At 42.2% G+C, this 17,835-nt stretch overlaps 1 protein-coding gene across 1 annotated transcript in view; it reads left to right on the top strand.

Moving 5' to 3' along the window:
* The window catches only part of VPS35 (VPS35 retromer complex component), a 196,661-nt gene that overhangs the window by 131,095 nt on the left and 47,731 nt on the right, over positions 1–17,835 (top strand). The window contains exon 12 of the mRNA XM_029608455.1: positions 6,252–6,407. Within this exon, the coding sequence (XP_029464315.1) occupies positions 6,252–6,407 (156 nt within the window). The remainder of the gene's footprint in view (positions 1–6,251; positions 6,408–17,835) is intronic.

Below are 17,835 nucleotides of genomic sequence, written 5' to 3'. Positions count from 1 at the left end.
TTGATACCATTAATCGTGGTCTTGATAATGGTCAACAATATCTTTTGGTCTCCTTAGATAAATCTTCAGCCTTTGACACTGTCGACCATGAGATCTTACTTTTTCGTCTCCGTGAATGCGGTATTTCTGGTGGTGTTCTTTCATGGTTCACTAATTACTTGGATGGTTGTTCACAATCTTTTAAGTTTAATCATCAGTTAACTTCTGCTCAAGTGTTAAAATCTGGTGTTCCGCAAGGGTCCGTGTTATCCACAATGCTCTTTAATATATATCTTGCTCCTAGCACCAAATTGTTGGCTAGTGTTACAGACGGGTTTAAAATTTATGCTGACGATATACAGTTTTACATTAAAATTCAAACTCCCTGGCAAAGAACAATTGATCATCTTCAGTTATGCTTATCTACAATAAAACAATGGCTATATCAGAACAAACTTTCTCTTAATACAAATAAAACAAGAGTTCTTATTGATACATCAACCCCATTCTGAGCCTCAAAAAGATACTGTTACACTTGATAATTGTTCCTTTTCACTTAATAAACCTATTAAGAGTCTTGGCGTTTTGCTTGATGCCACGTTATCATTTAAACCTCAAATAAAGGCAATCATTAAAACTGGATTTTATAAACTTAATTTAATATCAGGATTAAGTCATTTGCTTTTTGACTTGGATTTTCATACTGTGGTGCGAGCTATTGTAACAGCTTATTAGGTTTACCTAAATCTACTCTACAACCTTTGCAGTTACTAATTAATTCAGCCGCTAGACTTGTCTCTAACATTAAGCGATTTGAGCATATCACACCAATTCTTTCTAATCTAAAGTGGTTATCTATCTCTGAGCGGATTTGGTATAAGATTGCTATGACAGTTTTCAAATTACTTAGTCCTGATTCTCCTCCTTGGACCAACGCTTTACTAAGAATCTATAAACCTACACGTGGGTTGAGATCTTCACAACTCGGTCTACTTGACATACCCTTTGTTCGTCTTGCGCATCTTTCCTTAACTCATGAAACATCTTTCTCTGTAGCTGCTCCTGCCTCATGGAATTCTCTTCCATATGTGTTAAGTACGCAAGATAATGCAAAAAAATGTAGGCGTCAGTTAAAAATCTTTCTTCTTCAATATGCTTATGGTGTGCTCTAAACTGATGATGGATAATTATTATTGGTGAAAACAATTTGAACTTCCTCTGGTAAATGTGTTCTATTTTGTGCTAGTTATTTATTATTTGTCATTAATGGTATGACTGTTTGTTGTAGTTTGTTTTCAGATTATTTTATGTATGTTTTATTGTAAATCGCCTAGACCTATTTTGTGACAGGCGATTAACACATTTTAATAAATGAAATGAAATTAAATTTCCTGTTTTGTGGGGAAGCCCTTGAGGCTCTGGCAGGGTTTTCTCTGAACCAGGGCCTCAATTCTTGAATCGGTGTGCCTCTTTTGAGGTCGTTGGACCTTTTTCACTGGGGCCCCTCTGTGGATTACGGTGGTGATCTTCCCCTTCTGAGGCTTGCTGCCTGTGGTGGGTTTGTCTCTTCGGCACCTCAGCCATCAGTGATTGTGCTTCAGCTCTCCTCTAGGGAGTTGAAAGGTCTTTCGGGAACGGGAGGCCCCAATCCTATTGCTTCCCTCTCCCCTCTGGATTTCCAGAGCAACTCTTGTATGGTTTCTCCTCTGGACGTCCAACTGTGCATACCTTTGAGGGGTGTCCTTTCTTCCTCTGTTCTCAGAGAAGGAATGGCTCTGCTCTGGCTGACATTCACTCTCTGTTTCTTGCCATCCCTGAGAACTAGTCGCGTGGTAGCACTCTCCCTTCGTCGTTCTAAGATGCAACAGGTCTATTCATGAGGGAGCCTGTCCAGTGTTGCTCTCCGGTGACTCTCCAGGGTTCGCCTGTTCAGGAGTCGCTTTGATAATTGCTGGCCTCTGTGGGTGACGACTTTTTTCCCCTTAGGGACCGCTATCGCCAGTTATTCTTGCCTGCAGGACCCTCCTCTTTGAGGAGAGTTCTAATCCATCAAATGGGCGAGCATACCTTTCACCATGTCCATGGCTGAGGGCCAAGTGACCCCACAACAGAGGTGCTGCTCTTGCTTTCAGTAGTATGCAAGCTATTCTTCCCTTTTTTTGGGATCTCCTTGACTGAAGACAGGGGAGTCCTGGGTCATGTAACAATTGTCCATTGCTGGACTACGTGCTTCCTTCGGGGGGAGTATATGCACTCATGGCTAGAGTAATGTACCTCAGCCGGGTGCTTGGCAGTCTGTCCCAAGATCGCTCTGGGCCTGCCTTGGTGCCCTTCAGGCTTCCGGCCCAGTAATGAAACCCTGTTCTACTGGGATTTGTGCATGCGACTCCCCACCTTCCCATCTCCTACTGGAGTTTTGGGATTTCTCCCCAGGGCATTCACTCTGTTTCCGCTGTTCCAAGCGGGCTGAGGGCTCTATCTCAGTGGGTAACTCCCAGCGGAATTCAGCAGTGAGTTGTTCACTTGGGGTTCATAGACATCCTGGCGACTTGTGCTTGCTCTGGCAGTCCGCCGGTCTGCCTCCTTGTGTTCTTTGTTCCTTTCAATTTCCGCTTGGATTGTCAAGGGGGGGGGGGGCGGGGGTGGGAGGACAAGCTAAGGCACTTGTGGTGTATCTTGTGATTACTTGCAGGGCAGGTACACCATGTTTTTCCATATATTTTCACCATGCTCTGGCCAATACTGCCTTTAGCTTTTCTCATTTCTCTAGGCCTTCCTGCTTCCCTGTGCTATCCTATGCCAGGATAGATTAACTTGTTCTTGACAGGTGTTCTTGGGTGAGCTTCAGGCCTATATCATCTCCCTGCTTGGGAGTTTTTGGGCTACAGGTCTGTTTCAGGAATTGCCCTTCATCCCCTGAAACCCTTGACACTGTCTTGCACGATCAGCTAGGTCTGAAGCTTTGGCACACAGTGCCTGTCCTAGACCCTGCCATGATTCGCTGCTTGCTCTTCCAAGCGTTGCTTGGGTTTCTTCTGCCCATTATGCTTACCAGCCAAACCTGGGCACCCTTGTGCAGAGACCTTCGGTTCTTTGATGTCGCTGGACCACAGTTTCTCTCTGGGGGCTCTCTGGCCCCTGTCTGTTTTTTGTTGTCTTTTAGCCCAGATGGAAACTGCAGTCTTCTAAGAGTCTTTATCTTGTCTACACCTCTGGGTTCTTCCTGTATCCAGGAATTTCTAGACCTACTTATCAGGAACCCTGCTTGTACTGTTGTCCATGATGCAGTTTGCTTCTGTGTGCACTCACATCACTCCTCTGCCTTAGGGTTGGTGTCTGTGAGGCAGCCTGGACTCCTGGTGGGTCGGCTGCCTCACAGACAAAAGCAAGAGAGGTGGTGCTTTTAGCACTTTGCGGTTCCGGCTTTGTCCTGCTCGGACAGCCTATAGCTAGGGATTCACTTGTGTGAAGACTACCATCTGCTTGATCTAGGAGAAAGCAGAATTGCTTACCTGTAACAGGTGTTCTTCTAGGACAGCAGGATGTTAGTCCTCATGAAACCCACCTGCCTGCCCTGGGAATTGGTTTCTCCATGTATTAGCTATTTCTTGGACTGGGGACTCTACATAAGGGGCAGGTTGATGACTACAGCTGCACATGCTCAGTAGGGCATGTTTAAGAGTTCTAAAATCTTGAGTTCTAAAATCTTTGAGATCAAAGTTCTGTGCTAGGCTCCATCTGATGATGTCACCCATGTGTGAGGACTAACATTCTGCTGTCCTAGAAGAACACCTGCTACAAGTAAGCAACTCTGCTTTACACTGGATAAGTCTCTGTTTCAAAGGCAAATATGCGTATCTCAACTGTTTAACCACTCAGCAGGCCAGTGAGCAGGAAAATGACCTACCTGTTTTGTCAAAACTGATGGAAAAAGATGTTTCACTTCAATTCACAGTCTTTTTAGTTAAGACCTTTGTCTTCTATCCGAAGCTGCTGGATTCTGTATAGAAACAGCTCTCATCACTTTATTAAATGATACCGCCCTTAACCTGGATTTCGGAAAATCTGTCCTCATTGTCTTTTCAGACCTGAGTGTTGTGTTCAGCATCATTGACCGTTACCTCCTGGTCAAATGCCATCAGACCTCATGACATGCCTCTCAAGTGGTTTAAATTTTTTCTCACTAAACAGGTTCTACAGCGCAGATTGGAACTTTACCTTGTCTTAGCCCCATCATCTGTTCTGTGGCATCCCCCATGGATCATTCCTCTACTACAGTCTGTCCCTGCTGGCTACCCATATTCAAAGCTTCTGGTTTGGATGATTTTTTTTTTTTACGCTGACAATAGCCAGTATAGAATCTTATTCTCAAATCTGTTTATCAAACTTCAATAACTGTATCTCCGAGATGGCAAATTGGTTACATAGATCCAAATTGAAAGTAAACCCTGATAAATCTGAAGCAATTGGTTTTTTAGGAACCTAACACCCTGATCCTCCCACCCCCTTTAATGGCAGGCACACAGATTCAGCTAAAGGGTACAGTTACCACCCTGGGTTTTACTCTAAACTCTTCACTCAAGTTCACATCCCAGGTTTCCAGTCTTGTCCAGCGATCATTCTTCATATGCTTCATTTGGCATTTAAGACCTTTCCTGGATCAATCTGACTTTTAATCATGGACCTACTCCCTTGTGTTAAATCACCTGGACTACTGTAATACTCTTTATCATGGCCTCTCTTCTCAGCTAGTCAGCCACTTCCAAATCATACAGAATACAGCAGCCAAACTCATTTTCAACAAAAAGAAATGTAATCATGTCACCTCTTTGTTAAAAAAAAAACAAAAAACCAAAAGCTTCGCTTGCTCTCAGTTTCTGGTCATATACAACTTAAAATTGGCCCCCTCATCTTCAGAGCTCTTTGCTGGAGTAACCCCTCCTACCTTGCCAATTTGCTAAATTCATATCTGCCCAATCCCTCACTTTGTTGCTCTCAGCATGAGTTACTAAGGATCCCATAATCAGATTAACGTGCAGTTGGGAAATGGTATTTTCCTGTTTAGGCCTTAACTTTTGCAACTCCCTCCCTCTCACTCTACAAATAGAAAGGGATTTCTACAAATAAGAAAAGCCTTAAAACTGTACAAGCATTTGATAATTGACCTGTACATATTGTCTATTAATTTATTTTCTTCAAATGTTCCTATCAGATTTCTCTTTCCCTATCCTTCCTACTGCTGTCCTCTCTCCTCCTTCATTACTGCTCCCCCCTTCCCGTCCCTGTTTATTGTATTTCTCTCTCTTGTTATTTTGTTACAATGTAAACCGGCATGATGTTCCGACAAATGTCTGTATATAAAAATCAACAAATAAATACATTTATACTTCTTTTTGATGCTCTACTGAGATCTCAACTTCTAGATTTTTGTATTATTACTTTTGCTTACTAGCATTTGAAATAAATTTACATTTTTCTTTTTACTCTACTTATTGCCTTATCTGTTTTCTTAGATGCTTGTATTTGATTTTACAATTTATAGATTCTTGTATTTATTATTTCTTTTACTGTTCATTCGATTATGTTTTGTTTCTTCATTGATAAATGTGATATTTTTATTTCCTTTTATGGTAAATTGATTTTGGTCTTGAACCAACTTAAACTGTTATATGCTTGATTTTTATTGTAAATTGCATTGCTTTCCTTATGGCAGAAATGCAATACATCAAATAAACTGTTAGTGAAATCATATTTACCTCCTGGAGGAATTCAGGAATTCTTTTGGATCCTTGCAGCTGTCAAACTTGGAGACAGGGCTTTGCAGGGGTGATAGGTCAGTTGAAGACGAGGCGCTTTAAATTTGGCATGACGATGTATGACACGGTATCAGCCGAATTTTAAAATGGCCATGTGTGTAAAAAAACGGGGATTACGCACATGGCCAGGCCTTGCGTGAGCCGTGTGCATTTTCAAAGGGGCCCAGCCATGCTCGTAGCCCTTGTTACGCATAGAAGTGCCAGGCCCAGAGATAGGGGCGGCCAGGGGGTGGGGCTGAAGGTGGCCAGTACAGTGGCCATTTGCTGCACATGGTAGAAAATCGGTGCGTCCATGTGACCGCGCCGGGAAGTGTGCACACATGGACGAGCATGCGCAGAGTGGAAAATCTACCCCTATGTGCATTAGTAGTTAAATAACCATCTTATCAACTCAGTAGTTGTGCTGAATTGCAATAACATTTCTCATTTCACAGCTTCATGTTACATTTTGAACAGGTGGATGCTATCATGAATTTAGTGTCAACGTTGATTCAAGACCAGCCAGACCAACCTGCTGAAGACCCTGATCCTGAGGACTTTGCTGATGAGCAAAGCCTTGTGGGAAGATTTATTCACCTTTTGCGATCAGATGATCCCGACCAACAGTACCTGGTATGATTTCATCACCTTTACCTTACTAAGCAAACTTTGATCTGCCTGAAATCCAAACAAGTCTTTGGAAAGGGTATGAAAGAAGAATCATAAGAATAAAGAATAAGATTGGTTTTAGTTAGCTTCATTACTATTAGGAATGCTAGTTGCTCAGTGTCTAAATGCTACTGAAGAGACCTTTTGTCTCTTTCAGAGTGAATGTTGAGATCTGAGAAACATTTTCTGGTTTGGGCCTGAGACACGGGTTTGTACTGCTGTGCACTAGAACACACAGGATCTGGGTTTGCATCCCTTATCCATTGAGACCAGTTATACCTGGATGTGCCAGAGAGGTGGTACATACAGGCCTGGGGATGGAGAGAAGTTGGCTGCCTTGTTTGTAGTGGCCACTTCAGATGGTGTCACTTTCTATCTTGGGCTGGCAAAAGTTTCCTGAGCATATTGTCTGGCATTGGGGAAGCAGCATTGCTGAGGGATAAAAAAGAAAAAAAAAAAAGACAGGAAATCATTTTCTGTTCAGTTTCAAGTTACTATACATATAACATTAATGTCGTGCAATGTTGGTATCGGATAAGCGGACGGTATTGGACATGGTGACGGTATTAGAAAAGCAGTGATCAACCTTTTGCATTTATTTTTGTTAATCCCACACGTTAATCCCACACGTATACTATCTAATTGCGCTACTACGATTTTTTATTGTCTTCTGATATTAATATGTTATGTTTATTTATATATATATATATATATATATATATATATATATATATATAGTCTTCTGATATTGGTCTACAATATTCTAGATCTTAACTACTATGACCAAAGCTTTACCTCTGATATATACTATAGCTGTTATCATTCCTTTACTATATTATTATTGTACTTTCCCATAGTATTATTGTACTTTCCTTGCTAAATGTCTGTAAACCACCATGAAGGCTACCTCTGATTAGAAAAGCAATGACCAACCATTTGCACCTGCTTTGTTTATCTCACAGGTATGCTACTTAACTGCGCTCCCACGATTTGTAATTGTCTTCTGATATTTATATATTTATATATATATATATATATATATATATATATATAAGCCTATAATATCTTAAATCTTAACTGCTATTACCAATGCCCTTACTCTACTATATACTATCGCTGTTATCATTCCTTCACCATATCATTATTACTATCATTCCTTTACTATATCATCATTGTACTCTCCTATAGCATTATTGTACTTTCCTGGCTAAATGTTCACTATATCTCCTATATCATTGCTAAATGTTTACTATGTCTCCTATAACATTATTGTACTTTCCTTGCTAAATGTTTGTAAACCGTTACGAAGGTCCCAACTAATATGACTGTATAGAAAACCAAATAAACCTTAAATTTATAAAGAACTTCCTGGCAGGAATCCTGCCTATGTGGCTCAGTGCGACTCAGACATGCAGTGCAGAGTGGCACTGCAGAGCCCGGGGACCTAAGCATGCTGTTGAAAACAGACAGAGGAGGAGCCATCATAGCCAGTGAGGATGAATGCTGTTTGGGAGAGAGAGGATTCTTGTGGGGGAAGGGGAGTCGTTGAGAGAGGGAGAGAGATGAGCAATGTTTTTGAAGGGAGCAGAGGGATTTTTTAGGGGGGGAGAGGAGATTTTGAGGGAAGGGGGATTTTTGTGGAGGGAGAAGGTTTTTTTGGGGGGGGGGGAACTTTTGGAGGAGAGGAGTGTTTTGGGGTGGAATTTTTTTTTTTTTTTTAGGATGGATTTTTGGAGGGAAAAGGGAAGAAGATTTTTGGAAGGGAGAAAAATAGAACAAGCTGGGGAGAGGGGTAAGGTGATCAGCATCTCCTGAAGAATCATTTGAAGGGAGGTTATATAGGCGAGTTGGGAATGAATGGGATAGTTGGAGGCTTCTGTCCACCAAAATAAATTCCGATATTCTCCTGGAAAAAGGATGAATAATAATTGCCCCCTTTTTCTCCTGCATTTGTTCTTGTCAAAATAAACTATGATAAAATCCTGGGGGGGGGGAGGGGAAATAAAAACTGAAAATGAAGGTCCGTAGCAGTGCTGAATTTTTATCCTAGGACAGCCGGATGTTAGTACTCGCACATGGATAACATCATCGGATGGAGCCTGGCACGGAAAACGTATGTCAAAGTTTCGAGAACTTTGTACCTAGTGTACACTGTGTACCTAGTCAAAGTTCTAGAAACTTTGACATAAGTTTTCCGTGCCGGGCTCCATCCGATGATGTTACCATACGTGAGGGCTAACCTCCTGCTGTCCTAGGAGAACACCTATTATAGGTAAGCAGCTCTGCTTTCTGCAAAGGTAAAAACAGCATCGTGCCCTTTTGCATTAACTGTTAGCGTGAAATATAAACTTAACCTTTTTTTTTTTAAATTTCCCTTAAGAATGTGATATACTATATTTTCTGCCAATTGTATTTTCATATACAACCAGAACGCATTCAATATGTTTTTGGTGACATATAGGAAGAGTCATTTCAGTTTTTGTTAAACTGTGAAAAGTGAGCATTATTACATGCCACTTTCTATTTTGGTTGATCCATTAAAAAGAATGGGAACAAAGGATAGCAGATATCTACTGTGCAAGTTACTTTAACTTGTTTATAGCCATTTTGTCAGTAAAGTGACATTTTAGATCATGTGTTTCAGATTATGCAGGTCTATTTAAAAAAAAAAAACAAAAAAAAACCCGTCACCAGCAAGCATGCTGTCGGGTTGTGTCAAAAAGAGTAGACCAGAATAACCCATACAAAAGGCTGTGCTTTTGAGATCCAATCTTTGATAGTGTTATAATGAGATCTTTTTATATTGAGGGACATTATGGGCTTTTGAAAACCTTAGAAAAATGTTTGCCATTATAGTGCTGTATAGCAGGTTAAAAAGGGGAGAACAAAGATGTGTGCAACATTTCAGTCTTGTAAAGGGATATGTAAACCGGAATGAAGGCAACTCTGCTATACCTCGGTATATAAAAAAAAATAAATGCTAAATAAAAATATTAATCAGGGTATTACAAACTTATTTCTGGCTCGGACTTACGTTGATCATCTACTGAGCACTGACTCAGTAGACATCCTGTCTCTGTCAGCAACCAACCAGGTCACAGGTACCCTGCCAGATCCCAAAAGGTAGGTCCGTTCCTTGTTGCTCAGTCTTAAGATTAAGTGGTGATTTCCCAAGTCTAATTTGCTGGATGCAAAAACAATTTCATAAGCAGTGATTGAATGCTAGGCCAATAAATCGATACACTAATTGCTTCAAGTTATATCAAGTGATGGAGACTTAAAAGATGAGCAGGAAATATCTAAAGTAGCATTTACATAATTGACTTTTCTCATTTGTTTTTGATGCATGCTATTACCTAATTTTGCATCATGTACATTACCATTCCTTATCTAACTTCATGGAGTATCTCAAGCAGATAAAACCCTCTCAAACTCAATACCTTATGTGTGTGGCGCAAGCAATAATGAGAAGAATTCTGGCTTTTAAAACCAGAAAAACTATGTCTTTACAAAGAAAAAGTAATCTGTGGTTAGAGCAGTGGTCTACGAACCAGGAGACCAGGGTTCGAGTCCCGCTGTTGCTCCTTGTGACCTTGGGCAAGTCACTTTACCCTCCATTGCCTCAGGTACAAATCTAGATTATAAACCCTCTGGGGATAGGGAAATACCTACAGTACCTGAATGTAAACCGATGTGATATCTCAGATCGAATGTCGGTATATAAAAATAAATAAAATAAAAATAAAAAAAATCTAAAGATGCCATTGTGATCTGGATTGAGCATAAATAAGACTTAAAGGTGGCATGTTTGAATTTTTTCTGATCTAGATCAGGCTTTGTCTTTTTCACTCAACACACAATTAAACTCTGGAATTTGTTGCCAGAGGATGTGGTTAGTGCAGTTAGTGTAGCTGGGTTTAAAAAAAGATTTGGTTAAGTTTTTGGAGGAGAAGTCCATTACCTGCTGTTAATCAAGTTGACTTAGAAAATAGCCACTGCTGTTACTAGTAACAGTAGCAAGGGATATACTTAGTTTTTGGGTACTTGCAGCCTGGATTAGCCACTGTTGGAAACAGGTTGCTGGGCGTGATGGACTCTTGGTCTGACCCAGTATGGCATGTTCTTAGGTTCTTAAGTTACAATTGTCAGAAAAAGGATTGCTCCTTATTGAAACTATATTTTTCTAACATTTCATGCTCATATCTGGATATTTCTTTACAGATTTATGCTTTCTTTCAGGCAAATACTAAGCATAATTGGAGGGAAGATTTCTTAGCAATCTAGAGATCTTTCACTAATTATTTCTTAAACTTACCTATGGACTAGATGTTTTATCCTTCAGAAAATTAATAAGTCTCAAATTTCTTAGAGACATTCTCTTGGTTTCCCACCTTCCTTTATAAAGCAATTTTATTTCTTATCAGCACCCCAGAAATAGCTTGTGGTCATCATTCTTCCCTCCAATACAGTAACCTCCATAAAATCCCTGTAGTCAAATATTCTTGCATTATAAATTGTGTTTCTAAATACACAGACTTCTTTATTTCTTCCATTGTATTTGGGACAGCAGCCATCAACTATATCATATATATCAACTTTCCCATAATAGTTCCAAAGTTATAGGCCATGACGGGATACAGCTTTGTTCTGGAGGCTCACCTCTCTCCTGCTGAGCTCAGTCACTACTATAATTAACTGTGGATGAACCTGTTTCTCATCGTAAGCCACTGGGTCTTGTGAAGTTCCAGCCAACTCAAGCAGTGAAGTCTCCTTCAGTGTTTGTTTAAATAACATGTTCCTCTTCATCCAGGCAAGCCCAGTCCACACCAGTGGGGTTGTGCACGTCAACCAGCAGGTGGAGACCGAAAACAAAGACTCACTGACGTCACCCTCATATTGCTCTGCTCAGGCACCAGCCAGCCTGTTTTTCTCCGTCTCCAGCAGGTGGTGGACATGAATCTGTGCTTGTAGATCTTGGCTTGCCTGGATTAAACAGGCCGGTTTAACCTCCTATGGTGAAAGCAGTAGCTTCCTCCCTCAGTTGAGTGACTGAGAATCAATCTCAGGAGTCGAGCAAAAATGATAAAGGACAGGAAAGAGGTGAAGGCTGCGGTCCTAGCCCTCCAGGCAGCAGAAGAGTAAGGAGGCCTTGGGCTTAGCCCTGCTGCATAGTCCTCTTCTCTGTCTGGACCTACTTTCTTCCCTCTACTCTCTCCCTGCCTTTCTTTTTTATTTTGCCAGTTTTGTCTGTGGAAATTTTATTTGGGGGGGAGAAGCACAAACAGTGCTGTGAGTGGGTGCCGGTGAAATCTTTTGTAGGCCAGGCAGTAGACAGCTGCGATTGTAGCCGCACGATTCAGGAGGGCTGCGGGGCTAATTTTAGAACCAGCAAGGTTTCAGCAGTAAAACCACACGTGGCAGGCACCATTTTGATTGGCAGGAACTGCTGAGGGACACGGTGGGGCGTATTTGCTCAGCTTTTATGGGAAGAGAGAGAAAGTATGACATGACATTGGGGGAGCTGCATGGGAAGAAGCTTCTCATCTGCTCAGCATGCCATATGAGGGTCCTTAGTCCTAGGAGGTCCCTCAGTGTGTGTCAAAATTGTGTGGAGGCCCAGGGGGATGTCTCTTCAGGGGAGTTTATTCCTGTAGGGACTTCAGAGGCCCCCGCTTTACAGGCAGAGGTTGTGGCAGCGACTCTTACCAGAGCAGCTGAGGAGTCTTCCCCGTCCCCTCTCCTGCCAATTCCCTTGGGAGTGGGCTCCGAGAGGGTTTTGCCTACTCTTGGGCTGGATCTTTCTGCCATTTAGTGGGTGGAATTTTTTAAGGGTCTCCAGGCCTTCTGTCAGGGCAAGGAGCTCCTTGGGAAGAGGCTAGGGATTGTCTGCTTCAGAAGTCTCTCTCCTTAGGACCTAGAAAGTGTTCCAAGGAGGTCGTCTTCTAGGAGGAAGAAGGCAGATGGAAGGAGAAGACAAGGACAGGGATCCTTCAGGAAACTCAGATGGGGAGTCAGAATTCTTGGGGGGGGGGGGGGGAGGGAATCCCAACAGCCCATTATTGGAAGAGGGGGATATTCCCCCAGATGCTGAGCCTCGTAGAACTGTGCTGTGGCTTTTTCACAGGGACCAGATAGCTGGTTTAATTTTACGGACCTTGAAAGCACTTGGATGTGAGGAGATCATGTCAGCAATGGCCAAAGATCCAAACTGTAACCCTGTAATGATCAGCTTGCCAAAGGCATCCTGGTTTCGTCCTCTGTACGAGGCTGTCCAGGAGCTGATAGATTTGAAATGGAGCACACATGAGGCTAATTTCAAAGCAGGATTGTATCCTATGGACCCTAAAGCGAGGGAACAACTCCAGTTTCCTAAGGTAGACGCGTTAGTCTGTGCTGTGATGAAGCAGACCACCATTCTGGTGGAAGGAGGTATGGCTTTAAAAGATGCTCAAGATTGAGGCTATTTTGAAGCAGGCCTTTGAAGTGATGGCCATGAATCTCCAAGTCTCTGCTTGTTATTGTATGGTGACCAGGGCCGGGTTACAGTTATCCCAAGAGACCCAGGAAGCTTTGGGAGAGAATGGCCCATTACTTGGAGCTGGGAACTGCCTTCCTGGAGATGCTGGCTATGGTTTGGCATGCTCAGTGGCTCTAGGGATTACTTCGTGATTGCAGCCCGAAGACTCCTGTGGTTACAGAACTGGTCTGATACTATTTAAAAATCAAACCTTTCAACGTTACCTTTTAAGGGGCGCTTGGTGGATTGATGGGGGAGAATCGAAATTTCCTCTGTTACTAGAGGATAAGAAGTAGACTCCCCAGTTTTCTCAAGCCAAGGGGCAATTTCAGAGCTCTCAGCCTTTTCCCTCTTCTAGGTTCAAGTAGTCAGAGAACTTGGACATTTGGGAGATCTCAGTCATTTCGGCCAAGGAAGCCAGGCAAAAATGCCATCTCCGGCTCCGGAACTCTGCATTCCTCCCAATGAAGTTTGAGGGGGGGGGGGGGGCATCCTCCGGTGCCGGAGACAACGAGGATCGATTTGAATTTGAAGACTCCCGACTGGTGGTCACCATGGATGCGAGTCCCCAAAGCTGGAAAGCACACTATCAGGAGTTGGTTGTGCAAGGCAAGTGGACTCCCAAAGAGGTGATTTTGTCCATCAATTGACTTGGAGGTACAGGCAATTCGACTAGCCATCCTTGAGTTTGCGGACCAGTTAGAAGGAAAGGTGGTGAGATTTCAGACAACACGACTGTGGTGGCATACATAAATCACCAAGGAGGGACTCGAAGTCGGCAAGTCTCTCTGGAAATGGATGTCATCCTGCCATGGGCAGAACTTCATGTACAGGAACTGTCAGCCTCCCATATAGCAGGCATAGACAACGTGCAGGCAGATTCTCAGTTGTCAAGAGTTGAATCTGGGAGAATAGGAACTGGCTTCCAAAGTGTTTCGTCTTATCATGGATTGCTAGGTGTTTCCCTTCCTGGATCTAATGGGCACTCAGTGGAGAGAGTTTACAGTCAGACAAGGGATATTCAAGCTCTTGGAGTGAATGTCCTAGTCTGGCGTGGCCACAAGAGAAGTTACTCTATGCGTTTCTGCCATGGCCCATGATCAGCCGTTTTGTTGAAGACATCCAGGCCCCAGATTGACCGCACAAGCCATGATATGCGGATCTGCACAGTCTTCTGAAGGGGGACCCTTGGCAACTCCTTCTTCTCGGGGGGTTGTTATGGCAGAGATCAGTTTTTCACGGCAATCCAAGTCAGTTTTGTCTTACGGTTTTGCCCTTGAGAGGTCTAGGCTCTTAAAGCAAGGTTACTCAGGGGCAATGGTGGAAATGTTTTTGAGAGCGTGCAAGTTTTCCATCTCCTTGGCATATATTTGCATTTGACGGGTGTTTGAGCATTGGTGTCAGAATCAAGCTTTTTTACCCGCTTCGGCGCCTGTTCCCTTAATCTTCAAATTTTTACAAGAAGGTCTGAGTAACAAGATTAGCTTTGAACACACTGAAGGTGCAGGTGGCTGCTATTGCATGTTATCAGGGCCACCTGCAGGGGAGACCTCTCTATTCTCACCCAGACATATCTAGGCTCTTGAGGAGAGTAAAACACCTTAGGCGTCCCTTGCATTTTCTGGAACTCTTATGGGATTTAAATCTGGTTCTCTCATTTCTGGCGAGTCTGACCTTTCGTCCTCTCCAGGGTATTTCTTTGCAGTTACTGTCTCCGAAGACTGTGTTGTTGGTTGCTATTTGTTCTGCAAGTCGGATTTCGGAATTGCAAGCCTTGTTGTGCAGAGATCCTATTTTGATTATCACTCTGGATAAGGCGCAGCTTCGGATGTTACTTGACTTTCTTCCAAAGATGGTTTCAGAATTTCACTTAAACCATCAGTTGTGTTACCATCCTTGGATAAGGAAATGGTTGATCAGGAATACAGGAAATTGCACCCATTGGATGTGCGGCGGCACTTATTGCGTTATCTGAAGGTTACAAACGAGTTTCAAAAATTGGATAGGCGTTTTGTTCTTCACCAGGGGGTGGGGGGGTGAAGAAGAGGGAGGCAGCTTCTCAGGTCACAGTGGCTCGTTGGATTAAGGGAAGTAGTGTCAGCAACCTATGTGGATTCCGTGAAGCGTCTTCCGAGACAAGTCAGAGCGCATTCGACCCAGACTCAGGAGGTTTCCTGGGCAGAATTGTTTTGCTTTCTCTGACAAAGATTTGTAAAGCGGCAAACATTATTGAACTCATGTCAAAACATTATTGAACTAATGAAGGGTCTTTGCATATGTTTGCCAGATATTACCGACTAGATGTGGCAGTACAGGAGGATTCTGCCTTTGCTAGGGCAGTGCTGCTTGAACCTCAGGCTGCCTGCCACACTATAGGGAAGTAGCTATGGTATATCCTACTGGTGTGGACTGGCTTGCCTGGATGAAGAGGAAGGTGAAATTCTTACCTGATAATCTCCTTTCCTCGAAGTAAGTCAAGCCAGTCCATCTTCTCGCCCGGGGCTGCCTTGAGGTGGCTGACTTTCCTCTGTGCTGCTAGATCCTTGTCCAGAAAGGAATGAGGTTTCAGGATCTTTCATGCAGCTGGACTCTCACAAATTGGGTTAGTGAGTTCCGTTCTCCTTCTGAGATAATCTGATTGTTTTAAGGGACTATTGTTAGTGGAGTTGAGTCCAGTGTTTCTGGTGTTTAAAAAAAAATACAAAAACAAAAAAACATAAGGTTAAGCTGAATAGTGTTTGTAGGATGCGGTATTATTAGAACATAAGAACATAAATTGCCATGCTGGGTCAGACCAAGGGTCCATCAAGCCCAGCATCCTGTTTCCAACAGAGGCCAAACCAGGCCACAAGAACCTGGCAATTACCCAAACACTAAGAAGATCCCGTGCTACTGATGCAATTAATAGCAGTGGCTATTCCCTAAGTAAACTTGATTAATAACCGTTAATAGACTTTTCCTCCATTGTTTGTTTATTTATTTAACACTTTTCTATACCGACCTTCATAGTAAAAAACCATATCAGATCGGTTTACATCGAACAGGGTAGAAAACTGGAGTGACAACTAGAATAAAATAAAATAAGCAAGTGAAGTGGAAGAGGCAAAGTTACATTCAAACAAGGGGTATGAACTTGGAAGCTTAATCAGCTGGAAGAGAGGCTAAAAACTGGCGATAATTATAAATATAATACAATAGAGAAAACCAGGTTAAATCTTCATGTGCTTAGAAGTACCAGAGTCCATCGTTCAGGTAGAGGAAAGGTCCATCGTTCGGGCTTTTTAGTGGTTAGTGTCCACAGTTTAGTGGTTAGTGTCGACAGTGGTTAGTCCACAGTGGTTAGTGTTTAGTGTGGTTAGTGTTTAGTGGTCCACAGTGGTTAGTGGTTAGTGTCCACAGTTTGCTTTTTGAGAAATACTGACCGGCTGGTGCCTGAGTTCAGCTATGTGAGGGTGACATCAGTGAGTCTTTGTTCTCCATCTCCACCTGCTGGTTGAATTTCACAAGCCCACTGGCCTTACTGGCCTTAGAAAGAAAGGAAATTATCAGATAATTTCACCTTCGCCTCTACTGCAAACATTTTAGCAAACTTTTCCTTCTGGTCCTTGCTGGTAGTCTGAAACTCTCTCTCTCCACCTCTGGTAGAGGGTGTTCTCAATATATTACCTGCCGATACAAAACTATCCATCAGGGCCATTTCAGGAGTGTCCTCTGTGGGTGGGTCTTTGCCTTCTACGCTATCTTACCCATTCCAATAACCACCAATGTGTGAAGCATTTACAAGGGACTGAGATTTGAAGCTGAAATTAATTCTGAGCAGAAATGCTCCAGCTGCTCAGGTTAGCGCCATCTTATCTCCCCCTTTCCTCCATTTTACTGACATAATCTATAAGAGGCCTATATGTGTCATGGGCTTTGAGGCCTCAAGATAATACACTAAACGTTTTATAGCATATGTAGAAACTATTGCTTCAATTGTGCATGGCAAATTTGAGCAAAAATAACCATATAAAATATATTCATGATCTAATGTACTTGCAACAAGAAACTGGAGGTTTCATAGGGATCTCAGGGTATGCCTTTTGCAATTAGTACAGCCCTGGTTCATTTTTATGTCAGAGATAATGCAGGACAATGATTGAATTCTGGGACTGAGGGATTGGGCACAGTATTGCTGTTTTAAAAGGAGTGATGACCATGATGTTCGCTCTGACTTGATGCATTCTTTGTGTAACACTGAAAGAGCACTGGAGAGACCACGTCATCTGTCCTTCTAGATACAAAGCAGAACAGTGCATGACTGCTGTTTTTCTTTTCATAAAGAGCACATTTGCAATGTCAGTGTACTTCAAATTGGAGTGCAACCTTCCGGACTCCTTTTTATTCCATTTATTCTTTGTTTTTCAATTTTTGGTATTGGATCTCTGGAAGTGTGGCTCTGGCCTTCTTGGTTGTCATTGCTGACAGAATACCATTTTCTTCACAAAATTTTATAGTTTATATATTCATTAACCTTGACTTATTCACCAGTGCACTCCAAACAAACAACAATAAAAGTACAACACACAAGCAATATAAATAAATTAAAAACAATCAGTTTACATAATGTCTAAGTAAATATTTAATTTACAAATAATTTGTCAAAACATTATTGAACTAATGAAGACTGGATGTCATCTATTATGGTTGTAAAACTTGATTAAAAGGCAAAAATAGAATCTGGCCTGGCAAACTGTTTTTTAGCATGGATACATTTTGTCTCCTTGTATTGTGTGGGCATTTTGCATGCTGTCTTATATTGCTAATACTAATAAATGGAACCTTAAGAGTGGAAAAATTGTAAAGCTATATAAAATAATTTTCCTCTAAGAATAA

The sequence above is a fragment of the Rhinatrema bivittatum genome, chromosome 7 (genome assembly GCF_901001135.1).
Source record: "Rhinatrema bivittatum chromosome 7, aRhiBiv1.1, whole genome shotgun sequence".
NCBI lineage: Eukaryota > Metazoa > Chordata > Amphibia > Gymnophiona > Rhinatrematidae > Rhinatrema > Rhinatrema bivittatum.
This window is presented reverse-complemented; position numbering and strand designations above follow the sequence as displayed.